We start from the raw sequence: 12,761 nt of genomic DNA, 5'->3' as shown, positions 1-12,761 counted from the left end.
GGTGTTACAGGGGGGCAGTCCTGCCATCTGCCTGAGTTTCTTTTTGGCTGGGATGTTGGGGGACTCAGCACCCACTCATTATTTGTTGGTGACCAGACAGTTTCTGGTGTGGGGGTGTTTTGTGGTTGGTTCCCTTCATTTGTCTGGGTTTTTGTTGTTCGGACTGTTCTTCTTGGTTGGTTCTCCTTCTGCTTTGGGACTAAACTGAGTTATTCAGAGCCAGGAGGTGGCTATATCCTGCTGGGAGGAGCCAGCCTTTAGTTTTTTGCTTTGTTTCATCCTCCTAGTGGCAAGCAGCATATACTCATGGTCCTGTGTCCCCCAATAGAAGCTCAGAGAAAGAGATTTTACAGTAAGTCTATAAAATCTACTTTATTTATTTTATTTATTGCTTTTAAGGTCCTGTATTTAATGAAGAATCTATGACCGATTATGCACTTGATTCAGAAACCACTTCAATGAATGCACAGAGGCTACTGCGAGCAATGCAACTTAACAAACCAATTTTATTAGAGGGCTCCCCAGGTGTTGGCAAGACCAGTCTTGTCACAGCCTTAGCTAAAGCTTCTGGAAATCATCTGGTTCGGATTAACCTTTCTGAGCAAACGGTACAGTGAATTTTTTTCTTTTGCCATAAAAAGCTTAATTAATGATTTATGGTGCTGCATGAAATATTTTAACAAGATTTCAATAGCTAGCCATAGATATGTTTCTGGGTATGCTGCAGTTCATTATTCTTGGTCAAGTTAACAAATTCAAGTTGACGGTTATCCAGCCTTAAAAATTCATAGCCTATACTCAGGCAAGAGTCAGTTTTTTTTTTTTGTGTTTGCCTGTGCTCATACTGGCATTGTCATACTAGTAGTGGCATTTTAAGAATAATTTACTACTAATATATATTTTTTTTTCTAAAGGATGTAACAGATTTATTTGGCACTGACCTTCCTATTGAAGGAGGTAAAGGTGGCGAATTTGCATGGCGTGATGGACCACTGCTGTCTGCTTTAAAGGCAGGTCATTGGATTGTACTGGATGAAGTAAGTTTATCAATAAATGTTACTGGTTCATCTGTTTACTATACTTAAAATATCTTCAAGAATTGAATCATAGTGTGCAGTGGAGTACTTTGCCATGTTGTCATTTATTTTCTTTTTTTTCTTTTACCCAGTTGAACCTGGCATCTCAGTCTGTGCTAGAAGGGCTCAATGCTTGCTTTGACCATCGTGCTGAGATATACATTCCAGAACTTGGCATGAGCTTTCAAGTGCAACATGAAAAAACAAAGATCTTCGGTTGCCAGAACCCCTTCCGTCAAGGAGGTGGTCGAAAAGGACTTCCACGATCCTTTTTAAACAGGTTTACACAGGTCTGTCGGTCAGGAGTTTGTATTGATTTGTAGTCAAGGTATCTTTTTACTTTTGAATCTGCCATCTAAGCTAATGTCAAAAGAAATTAGCCCTCTGCCTGCAAAGTGAAGGAATATTGCTAGGCAATGCATCTGTTTAGGATCATTGGGGTTATGACGTCGGAGACCCCCAAATATCCAAAGAAAGAATGAACTCTGTGAAGAGGCAGCTATCCCGAATCATTTCCTCCAGTCTTTCCTTGCACAGTGATGTTCGGCTGCCCCTGTGCAGAGGGGATCCACAGCACAGTCCTATTTAAGTAAATTGGGTTGTCTTAAAGTTGCCTGGTTGCCAGGAGCAGAGTAAAACCATTAAGGGGCCACAGAACTTGAATCAGGTTTTACCGCTTTTCTTCTTTGTGTCCTGTTATATTCTCACTGATTGATTGAAATAACTATATACCATGTAACGTGTGTTTTTTGTTAAAGATATTTTTTGTGCTTATTAGGGATGTCCCGATACCATTTTATTAAGACAAAGTAAGAGTACCGATACTTTAATTCTAGTACTCGCCGATACCAAGTACGAGTACTTTTATTTTAAAGGGAATCTGACACCAGGGTTATCCGGTCTCTGGTGCTGCTTATCGTGCTGATATGTGGGTTTCTTGTTATGTGCAATGGAGGCGGCTGCTGTAGTATGAGCCAAGATTTCTCTCTACTCCATTGGACAGAACAAGGAATTTGCATTGGTGGTGAGACCGATGTCTCTGAAGCGTTTGTACTGATGTTCACATGGTGAGCAGCAGTAGAAACCGGGTTACCTGCACTATCTACCTATAAATTCAAGTTAGTACAGGTGACTCTGCTGTAAGATTGCCTTTAATAGTAGGTACCCTTGTAGGTAGTATAGATAGCTGCAGACATTAGACAGCAGGGCCCCTTGTAGCCAGCAGGCCCCGCTTGTAGCTAGAAGGTAGTATCCTCTTGTAGGTAGTATAGATAGTTGCAGACATTAGACAGCAGGACCCCCCCACCCCCACCCTCTGTAGCATACCGGTATCCAGTATAGAAGATTTCTATTGTGTATGCAAAACTACAGATAAAGAATGTGTGGACATGCTGGGAGCTGTAGTTTTAAAACAACTGGAGGGAACACTGCTCTAACACAGTTATTTACAAATATTGCAGTTTCAGTTGTTACTAAACTACAACGGTCTCCTGAATAACAAAGAAGTTGATCAGACATTCAACAACGGACTCCTGAATAACAAAGAAGTTGATCAGACATTCAGGAGTATGTGAAAGATGAATGACACACATAGTGACAGCTATGCTGATTAGCATCCAGCTTTACTAGGAGAAGATAAAACAGATAGAACATGTATTCATAAAAATGCTGTACTTTTATCTAAAAAATCCTTGCACTAATTTTATAAAGATCTATTCTTATATTTATACATTTTATCCTGTTATGAATTCACCATAATGTCTTCTGATTACTGCAGGTAAGCTCCAAGTATCTTCCTCTGACACATGACACAGCATAAAACCAGAGAGGAAAGGGTTACAGAGTAGAGAGTACTGATTGGCTGACTGCACAGGCTCGCTCCTGTGAGGGAGACAGACTGACACGCCCCCTCCAGCCTGCACAATGAAAAAGTAACTCACCAGCAGATAAATGCTTATATCTCTGGATATATAGGTCCGAGACACATAAAAATTATATGCACATGATCAGGATTGGGTCCCGAGTAACATATCACTTTGTTTTCTATTTTTTTGCACTATGACAGGTACGCTTTAACATTGTGTAGTTTTTTTTAGGGTTGTTTTTTTTTTTTTTTTTATTCAAAGTGCATTTTTTAGATCAATGTTTTAAGCATGGAAAGTGATTTAGCCTATAATCACAATTGAGCTTTGATAATTCGAATTTTTAATGCATTTTTTTTTACCACGTTTAAGCGGTTTTCTGCTGCAATTTTCCAAAATACAACGGTAAGTTTTGTTTTTGTTTCTGTGATTTGTGCAATTGCGGTATAATAGCTACATATTCACACTGATTTAGCTAAAATCACAGTAAAACAGAGAAAATAAATTTGGAAAAATGCAGCTTGTGAACACAGCCTCAGGGCTAAGGGTATATAACTACTATATATGCTGATCCCATAGAGGTAGCAGCAGTATACAGAGAGCTGGGAGCTGTCAGGAGGGAATTTCATAGGTGAAGACCACTTCCTGAGATACATAATCATGCAATTTTGTGGTGGAGTGCTGATCACATGACCCAGATATATTAATGAAACTAGTGTAAGCGGGCAGCTGTGCTGCAATAAAATAAATGGCGCTTTAGGAGGAGTGATGGTGAGTGTACATATTGGCAAAAAGAAACTAAAGTGCTGTAGTAGTGGATAGTACCCAGACTATAGGGTGGTTACAATCTTGCGTGATCTTAACTAAGGAATATCATTCAAAATTACATAACTTTTGGACAATTAAAGTTCTTTTTTTACAATATAAAGCAAATATTTATTGATTCATATTGTATACACTAATATGTAATGTGGTATATACCTTCTTAACATGTTTTTGTATGTTATTGTTTAGGTATTTGTGGATCAACTAACGCCATCTGATATGCAGTTCATAGCAAACTCTCTCTTTCCTACCTTGGGTGAAGAGGTCATTAATAAAATGGTTGCGTTCAATAACCAGGTATATCTCCAGGATTTTTTATTTTTTTTTGTGTGGCAAATTGCAGTAGAGCCTTTAGTTTATAGGTACATTCAGACTGCTTGTTTAGGATTTGATGCTGAAGGTTTCATGCTTTACAGGTTCCAAATTGCAGCAAATACAGTATGTGTGACTGTATCAAAGTGCTTCAGTCGGTACATACTCTGGTGTTTTGTTAACAATGTCCTACAAATTGAGTTTTGCTTTTGCTTTAGGTTGACTTGGAAGTTATGACTGAAAGAAAATGGGGCCAGAAAGGAGGACCATGGGAGTTCAATTTGAGGGATCTGTTTCGGTGGTGTCACCTTATGTTGCACGATCAGTCACCTGGAAGTTATGATCCATCCCAGCATGTCTTTTTGGTATATGGGGAGCGAATGAGATCTAAAGAGGATAGACAAAAGGTTAGTATCAACACAGAGAACGCCTCTTTGAACCAGAGTGCACATTTTTAGACAAATCTTCTCCCCATACTTCTGTGAAGTGAACCTAGCTGCATAGTTTTTTTTTTTTTTTTCTTTTTATCAATTCTTTATTTGTAATTTTCAAACGTAACAGGTGTATGAACATCACTGTGGCATAAGTAGCACAGAAAATAACAATTGAAACACAGTAAAGAGTAAGTACTGGAGCAGGAAAGAAAACTGTCCCCTTAGCAGCGTATTAAGAGTGTCCTGCATAGTGTGCAAGCTTTTTATGGGCCCTAGTGGCCCATTACTTCATTGACATCGTTCTTGTCGTTGATGGTACTAGGTAGGTCTCCTGCCCAGACTGCAAAAGGAGTGCAAATATAATAGTGACCCCTCGACCTACGATGGCCCCGACATACGATAATTTCAACATGCGATGGCCTCTGAGGCCATCGCATGTTGAAGGCAGCATCAACATACGATGCTTTTGTATGTCGGGGCCATCGCATAAACGGCTATCCGGCAGCGCTGACTGCTTCAGCTGCCGCCGGATAGCCGTTTTCAGTGCCCCGTGTGCTCTGCTGACAATAACTTGTCCTCGGGGCTCCGGAGCATCCTCTTCTGGATCCCCTGCATCGTCTGCGCTTTCCATCGACGTCATCACGTCGCCGCGCACACCGTCCCATCATCCAATAGGAGCGGCGTGCATAGTGACATGATGGCGGCGACGGAGAGCGCGGATGCGGGGGAAGCAGAGGCCTTGCCGGAGCGTTGGGGACACCTCGGGGACGCGGTGACAGCGATGGACTGGGACATCCAGGGCAGCGGTGACGGTCCGGAGCGGCGGGGACAGGTGAGTACAGCGTCCTCTAACAGTGGTCTACAACCTGCGGACCTCCAGATGTTGCAAAACTACAACACCCAGCATGCCCGGACAGCCAACGGCCGATAATGTTGACAAGATACATCGCCGGCACCCAAGGAGAGCGGGGCGATTGCGTACTGTATGATGGGCTAGCACGCGTCTCTATAAGCTATCCATGGTTATAGATCCGGTAAAATCTAGTATGTGTGTGGTCACTCCAGCTAGACAGTTTATCCATTCTACAAATGTGTGAAACCTTACCTATCCATTCCTGTATGGTGGGTGGTTTGGTCTGCATCCATTGGAGGGGGATCATTGCCTTAGCAGCTGCTAGAAGATGTGCAATTAACGACTTCTGTGAAAGAACAAGTTGGGTTTGATAGCCCCAGAAAAATCTGGGCTGGTGACAACAACACTGGGGTGCCTACCACTCTAATAATGGCTCTGCAGTCCCACCAAATGTGAGAAATCAAGCCCTTTGCAGCCCGGCATCTCCAACAGAGAGCGTCGGGTACTAGGCCCCAAGAGTAAAGCAGATCAGGTGTATGATACCATCTGGTGAGTAACTTATAATGACCTCTTGCAATTTTACACATTTAGAAAAGCCGTGAGTTCAACAGGATCCACTTACTCTCCTCGTCTGTGAATGACCAACCTAATTCCGCTTCCCATGGGATGAGAAAAAGTGGATCAAAGTGAACATAGTCCTGGAGGAAGCGAGTACGAAACACAGCCAATTTGGGTCGGTTCACAGTGGGAGCTTGAGCAATAGCCAGCTTTTCAAGCCGAACCAGGTCATCACCTATGCCATACACCCTTAATAGAGACACACATTTTCTCCTAACCATGTAGGCCTGGAGGAAATAGAGAGGTGTGAGGTATCAGAGCAGCTAAATGCTGCTGGGACGGGGGTTGTCTATTGTGACATAATTCTTTCAGGGGAATCGAGCGAAATAACGTCCAGGTCCTGTCAGCTATGGGAATGTCACGGGAGAGTATGTAGGGTATCAGGGAACTGGGTAATGCAGGCTAAAGAGTGGGTTTATGTGTCTTTTCTTGGGATTCTCATCTATTCTAGGCCTTTGAGTTTGTGTGCCTCGCAACAAAGGGTTATCAATTTAGAGGAATAAGGATCTCGTGGGGAGCCAAATGGCCCGTTGTATGGAAACATTTGGAGTGGTCAATTGTGAAAATTCCAAGGAGTTACGCTGTAAGAGGCTGGTTGAGGAAAGAATCTCTGCCCACCTTTTGAAGATGTACTACTTTGTACCATTGCTCCACATCAGGTAGTCCTAGCCCACCTTGATGATTTTTCCTAATGAGTAAGCTATACGGCAGGTGGGGCTTCCTTCCCGACCACAAGAAGGAGGTGAAGAGTTTTTTCCAGTGGAGCAGATAGTTGGCCGGTAAGCTAATGGGAATCATAAGCAAAATATAGAGTATTGACGGCATGATATGTTTGTAACAGACTCTTCCTACCCATATACGACATGTATGGGATTTTATATGCCTCTAGCTGGGTTCTTATTTTCCGCAACAGGGGGGTGTAGTTGAGAGGGAACAGGTCAGAGAGGGAGGCAGGGAGGGCAATGCCAAGGTATTTAATGCTGCGTTTCGGGCACATAAATGGGGATTGTGTTTGGAGGAAAATTGTGAAAAGTGTTTAGAAAAGTAAATAATAAATGAAAAAAATGGCTAATGTATAAATGAATAATGTGTAATATATATATATATATATATATATATATATATATATATATAAATATACATGTGAAAAATATAAGAATAACTAAAAAATGTGTAATATAGTGAAAGTGCATATGGAAAAATTTTATTGTTGAGGATATTAATTAAAGGTGTTGGTCATGATGGATGTAAGGAATGTGTGTAGAATATGTGAATGTTAAGTGAAAATAAATATATTAAGATGTGAAATCAGTGGCGTGATAATGATCATGTATACAGAGTAACAATAGTGAATAATAGGAGAAAGTTCATCAGTGTATATATATGCCCGTTGAAAGTGTCAACTATGGGCAAATGATGTATTGTTTGATAGCATATTCGAGTCAAGGGTCCCAAACCAGACTACACAATAAATGACCCTATGTAAGTATGGTATAATTGATGGACGAGCACCATATTTATCAATGTGGTTTCACAGTTCAGGTAACGTGGTTTTCGGGTTGGTGATTAGGATCAGCAGAGCATCCACAAAAGCGGCTGTTGTATTAGTATGTCCGTCTACGGTCAATCTGGCGATCACGCAATTCTGTCTAATGGCTTGTAGTAATATTTCCATAACTATGATGTATAGGGGAGAGGGGACACCCTTGTCTTGTACCGTTCCAAATAGTAAAAGAGGGAGGGATAGTACTATTGACCCGGGCAATAGGTGCAGAATACAGCAACATAATGGCAGCAATAAGTGATGAGGGAATTCCCAATTTAGCAGGTGTGTGCCTAAGGTAGTCCCAGGAATCCCTATCAAACGCCTTCTCGGCGTCCGTGCCAAGAAGGAGTGGTCTCTTGGACATGGTAGCAAATTGTATGGCGTGCATGACTTTGTGTTATGCCTACCTTCCCTACCTTTTACAAAACGTGTTTGATCGGTATGGATTAGTCTGGGAAGATATTGACCTATCCGTTGCGCTAATACTTTAGCCCACTAGTTTACATTCAGGTTGAGGAGCGAGATAGGCCTATAGCTGGAGCAAAGCTTGTGGTCTTTCCCTTCCTTAGGGAGAATAGTAATGTGGGCTTCAAGTGCATGAGGGGAATGCCCTGAAGCAGAGCATTGCACCATTGAGTCAGCTTGGGCAATAGGGCTTACTTAAATGCCTTGTAGTAAGTCATGCTTTGCCTGTCTGGCCCAGGGCTCCTCCCTGATGGGGAGGACGACAGGGCAGAACCAATTTCCGCAATCGAGCAAGGCTCCAGCAGGGCTTCCCCTTCGTCTTTCGAGAGGGGGTGTAATTTTAAGGATCAAAGAATTTGGGTAATTGCTCAGGACCTGGACAGCTGGTTGGGTATTGTGTGTGGAATGTTGTACAGCTCTGTATAGTAGGCCTGAAAGGCTTTCGCAATGTGCTCAGTATGTCATCACCTGCCCTGTCTGTGAGGTGATCGAAGGGACGTCTTCTCCCTACGTTTCTTGATCATAGCAGACATCAGTCGTCCCCCTTTATCTAATGAATGGTGAGAATACTTAGTGTAGAAAGGCAGAAGGTGGCGTCCAGTTGTTTCTGGGCCTTCGCTGCTTGTCTGCGGGCTTTGAGACTTCACCCTGTCGGCCTTATGAATCGGTTGCATCTTAGGGAGTGGGGGAAGTGTGTGGCACCTGTCGACCGGTAGCCATGAGGGTATCTGGATCGGTTCGATGCTGGTGAATAATTCCCACACTTTCTCCAGTTGCTCTGGATGACGAATAGAAATGCGCTTGCCATCTTTCAGGATAGAAAGGCCAAACTGATAAAAGCCACATATAGGGTAGATGGTGCTCCCGCCGCTTCTGGAGCAAAGGATTCAGCAGCCTGCGCTTTGCTAGCATGGACGGAGGGATATCTTGGAATATGAGAACTGGGTTACTCCCAAATTGCAATAAGTCATCCTCCCTGTTAGCTCTCAGTATTGCCGCCGTGTCCACATAGCTTAGGAGTTTGCATATCAGGTCTCAAGGTGGCGGTTTGGGTCGGAGGACCCTATGGACCCTTTTAATTGTGATGGCAGCGGCCCGTTCCTCACCCACAAGTATGGAGAAGATTTGCTTTGTCACCGCAGGTAGGGACTCCTCCGCAAACGACTCTGGGACCCCCTCGATTCTGATATTCTTCCTTCTACTGCGATTTTTTGGGTCTTCTAGCAGTGGGAATGCTTGGTTCAGTTGGGTCTCATGCAGCTGTTGGGAGGCAGAGTCACAGAATGAGACAGTGTCTGTCAGTGCAGTCTCAAGATGGTATGTGCGGGACCCAACACGCACTTTCGCCTTGATTTCCGCTAGCTCCTGGAGGATTGGGGCAAAGGCAGCCTGTAAAACTTTAGCCACCGCATGGTGAACAGTCTTTCTCAAGAACGCTTTGAGTGATAGCCTGTTATCCTCTCCACCAGACTCTATTTGGCTCCCTCCATAGCGGTTTTAGTCAGTGTCGTCCTCCCGGTCAGCTTCATTAGCGGCCAGCGCCATCTTGGGGAGCCTTGAGGGGCTTTGCTGCGTTCTTTTCTTCAAGTATTTCGCCATGTCCGCTTGGTTCTCTTGCCCTTTAGCAGTACTAGGGGTGTTCCCCAGGGATTCTTTATCATTCTTGCCACTTTTAAAAACGTTGACGTAGTTAGAGGCAGGTAAAGGCTTCGGCTACTGAGAGCTACTCCGTTAAGCAACCATCCAGCTCAGCAGTCAGGCTCTGCCCCTAGCTACATAGGCTATACTGCATGTTTTGCTCAAAACTATCAGTCAGAAACAAGACCTCTGAGGTCTTATCTATTTTCTCATGAAATAATTGTGGAACCCGCTGATTCTATCATGCTATGCTATTCCTCTGTTATCCTTAATAGAAATGTATGATTGAAAAAACAACCACGTATTATTTGTAAGGGTTGCATTCCTTAGGCTGCATTCACATCTCGTTTTTACACTACGGGTGCCGGATCCAGCTGGGGGAGGGGCAAACCGGGCTCTCTAGTACCCCAGCCGGACCAGCGCTCAACTCCATTCACTTTAATGAGCCGACCGGAGTCAAACGGTGACTCTGGTCGGCTCATTTTTGACCCGTATCCAGTTTTGTGACCGGACCTAAAACCGTAGTATACTACGGTTTTAGTATACTTTCATTGAGGGGACTTGCATTGAGGGGACAGGACGTGACGTCACGAACTTCCGTTCCTGTGGTCGGGACCCAGACCCTCCAGCGCTTCCGGACAAGAAACAGGTGGGTGCCGCATGCTAAATTGTCGGGGTCCCCAGCGGCGGGACCCCCGCGATCAGACATCTTATTCCCTATCCTTTGGATAGGGGATAAGATGTCTAGGGGGGGAGTACCCCTTTAAGGGGTTAAAATAAAATGTTTATGATCCCTCATGATAAATGGCAAAAAAAAAAAACGAAACTAAAAAAAATTCTGATTACAGATCACTGCACAAAAAAATTAGCCCTCATACAGCCCCATATATGAAAATTTTTTAAGTGTTATAGGGGTCAGAAGAGGAGAATTTTAAGCATAGTGATTTTGTTAAAAAAAAAGTGTAAAAACCAAAAACCCCCCAAAAGTTGCACAATAACTGTTGTCTTTTCAGTGTCTCCACAAAATATTTTTGTTTTGCTGTACGTTTTATGGTAAAATAAAAGGTATCATTGGAAAGTATAAGTGGTCCCACAAAAAACAAGCCCTCACATCGGTCTGTAGATGTCAAAATAAAAGTTATGGCTGTTAAAAGGCGAGGAGGAAAAAACATGTCATGTCATTAAGGCCAAAATAAGTTGTGCCCTTAAGGGGTTGATCATTAGGCTATGTTTACATGAGTGTTGTTTAAATCTGTTATATGTCTGTTACTGACACTCATAATGGATATGACACTGATGTTAACAGAAGTAAAATGGTACAAATGAAATAATTCTAGCATCACACTGCTGGCGCTAAGCTGGGTTAGGCTGGGTTTGCACTACTATTGTTCATAAGGGGGATGGGAAAATTGGGCGCTCCCGTATCCCAGCCGGATCCGGCCCCCATATCATTAATTTTTGCCCCGTATATGTTCTTCTGTGGTTTTCCGTCTGGCCAAAAAACCGGATACGGGGCAAAAATGAGCCAACCGGAGTCACTATCTGACTCCGGTCAGCTCATTCAAATTAATGAGATGGGGCCACGTCCGGCTGGGATACGGGAGTGCACGGTTTTCCCATTCCCCAGGAAGATCCGGTCCCCGCAGCCTAATATAACACTTTTTTTTCATTGCAATACTGCTACAGAGAAAAATTGAGGTTCTTAGCTTACCATTTGGCCAAACAGAAGATTTTGTAAAACATCTATCTGTTAAATGTCCGTTAATGTCAGTTATTTTATAACCATTTCTTCTTCTGAGCATGCTAGTAGCTATAAAGGAAGGAAACATTGGAGTTAGTTGCATCACCATAGACTTCAATGTTAAATGGCTTCATAAGTTATAACATCCAGTTTTCAGTGTGGGAACAAAAGTCCTGCATGCCTGTCTATTATCTGCTGAAAAATAAAGCAAATTCGAGATGTGTGCCTTATCTTGTCCTTGGTGTTTTCCCTTTTGGCAGCCCTCAGAAATCGAGCACGAATCAATGTAATGCAATAGCATGACATTTGATCTATGTAATCCATCTAATGTAGGCTTTTGATAGGGCTCTAGTGGGGGGCAAAAAGTGTGTTTAATGAAAAAAAAAATGTTTCTCGTTCGGCTCCATTGGGGGGCACACAGACCTTGGGTATATGCTGCTGCCACCAGGAGGTTGGCACTAGGCAACAAAAAGAAAGTCTGCCCCTCCTGGCAGGATATACCCAGCCAACAGACTCTGAGCTAACAGCTTTAGCTTAGTGTCCATAGGAAGCAGACACAGGTCTGCAGTTCTCCAGACCTGGTATTTACTTTATTATTTTTATAGTTGTATTTAGTTTTTTTTCTCCTTATTTCCCTCTTTTTAGGTGGGAGTTCAGGGGCATGGTGCTACCTGTTCCCCCATATGAGACAAAGGGGCACAGGCATAGAGTTATGCACTGTCAACCCCTTCTCGCCACCGGCCTGAGCCTGGGGTTGTGCCTTGGGTCTAGGTCCCCCTACCATCCCTGCTCGTCTAGCTTTCTCAGACCGGCATGATGCAGGTGTTTAATAGCTGGCTGAAGACTTCAATAGGTAAGTTTCCCCCAGGGGTCTATCTTTAATCAGTTTTCTCAACCTCTGGGGTACCCCTGTTTTGGGCCCATCCTTCTGTACCGTCTGTTTTCACGGACCAGTTCCCCAGCTCGGCCATCTTGCCTTCCGGGTACTCTGTCAGCTCTCCGGGGCCAGCACTGTAGTCGGGTGCATTCTCCCAGAGCCCCGCAGCTCCACGTGTTTCCCATCTTCTCAGCGAGTGGTGCACAGCTTATGCGCCGACCCGCTGTCTGCAGTCTATGTGCATCTCTCCCTGTCGGCTGCGCTGCATGCACATGGCCAACAGTTACTTTCACTTTCATGTGTAAGGCACACGGAATGTTAGGGGTCATTAATTGCGGCCTAATCGCAGCATTTAGCTCTGCCCACTCCCCTCTGGCCAAACTTTTCGGCCGGGTCCTGGTTCCTTTCTTCCCACTGTCCTATTACCTTTCAGCGCGTGCACTGGGGGTCACTGACCTCCTAACACTGCGGTGTGCGCACTGCAGTAGTCAAGTCTGGGTGCCTCCTTCCTTCC

General features: G+C 43.8%; 1 protein-coding gene across 1 annotated transcript in view; it reads left to right on the top strand.

Annotated features, from left to right (window-relative positions):
• Positions 1-12,761, top strand: part of MDN1 (midasin AAA ATPase 1) — a gene marked incomplete in the record, with an annotated part of 346,772 nt that overhangs the window by 175,291 nt on the left and 158,720 nt on the right. The window contains 5 exon segments of the mRNA XM_056566109.1: positions 400-608; positions 915-1,037; positions 1,169-1,366; positions 3,953-4,060; positions 4,294-4,482. Coding sequence (XP_056422084.1) covers positions 400-608; positions 915-1,037; positions 1,169-1,366; positions 3,953-4,060; positions 4,294-4,482 — 827 coding nt within the window.

This window comes from Hyla sarda, chromosome 3 (assembly GCF_029499605.1).
Source record: "Hyla sarda isolate aHylSar1 chromosome 3, aHylSar1.hap1, whole genome shotgun sequence".
Lineage (NCBI taxonomy): Eukaryota > Metazoa > Chordata > Amphibia > Anura > Hylidae > Hyla > Hyla sarda.
This window is presented reverse-complemented; position numbering and strand designations above follow the sequence as displayed.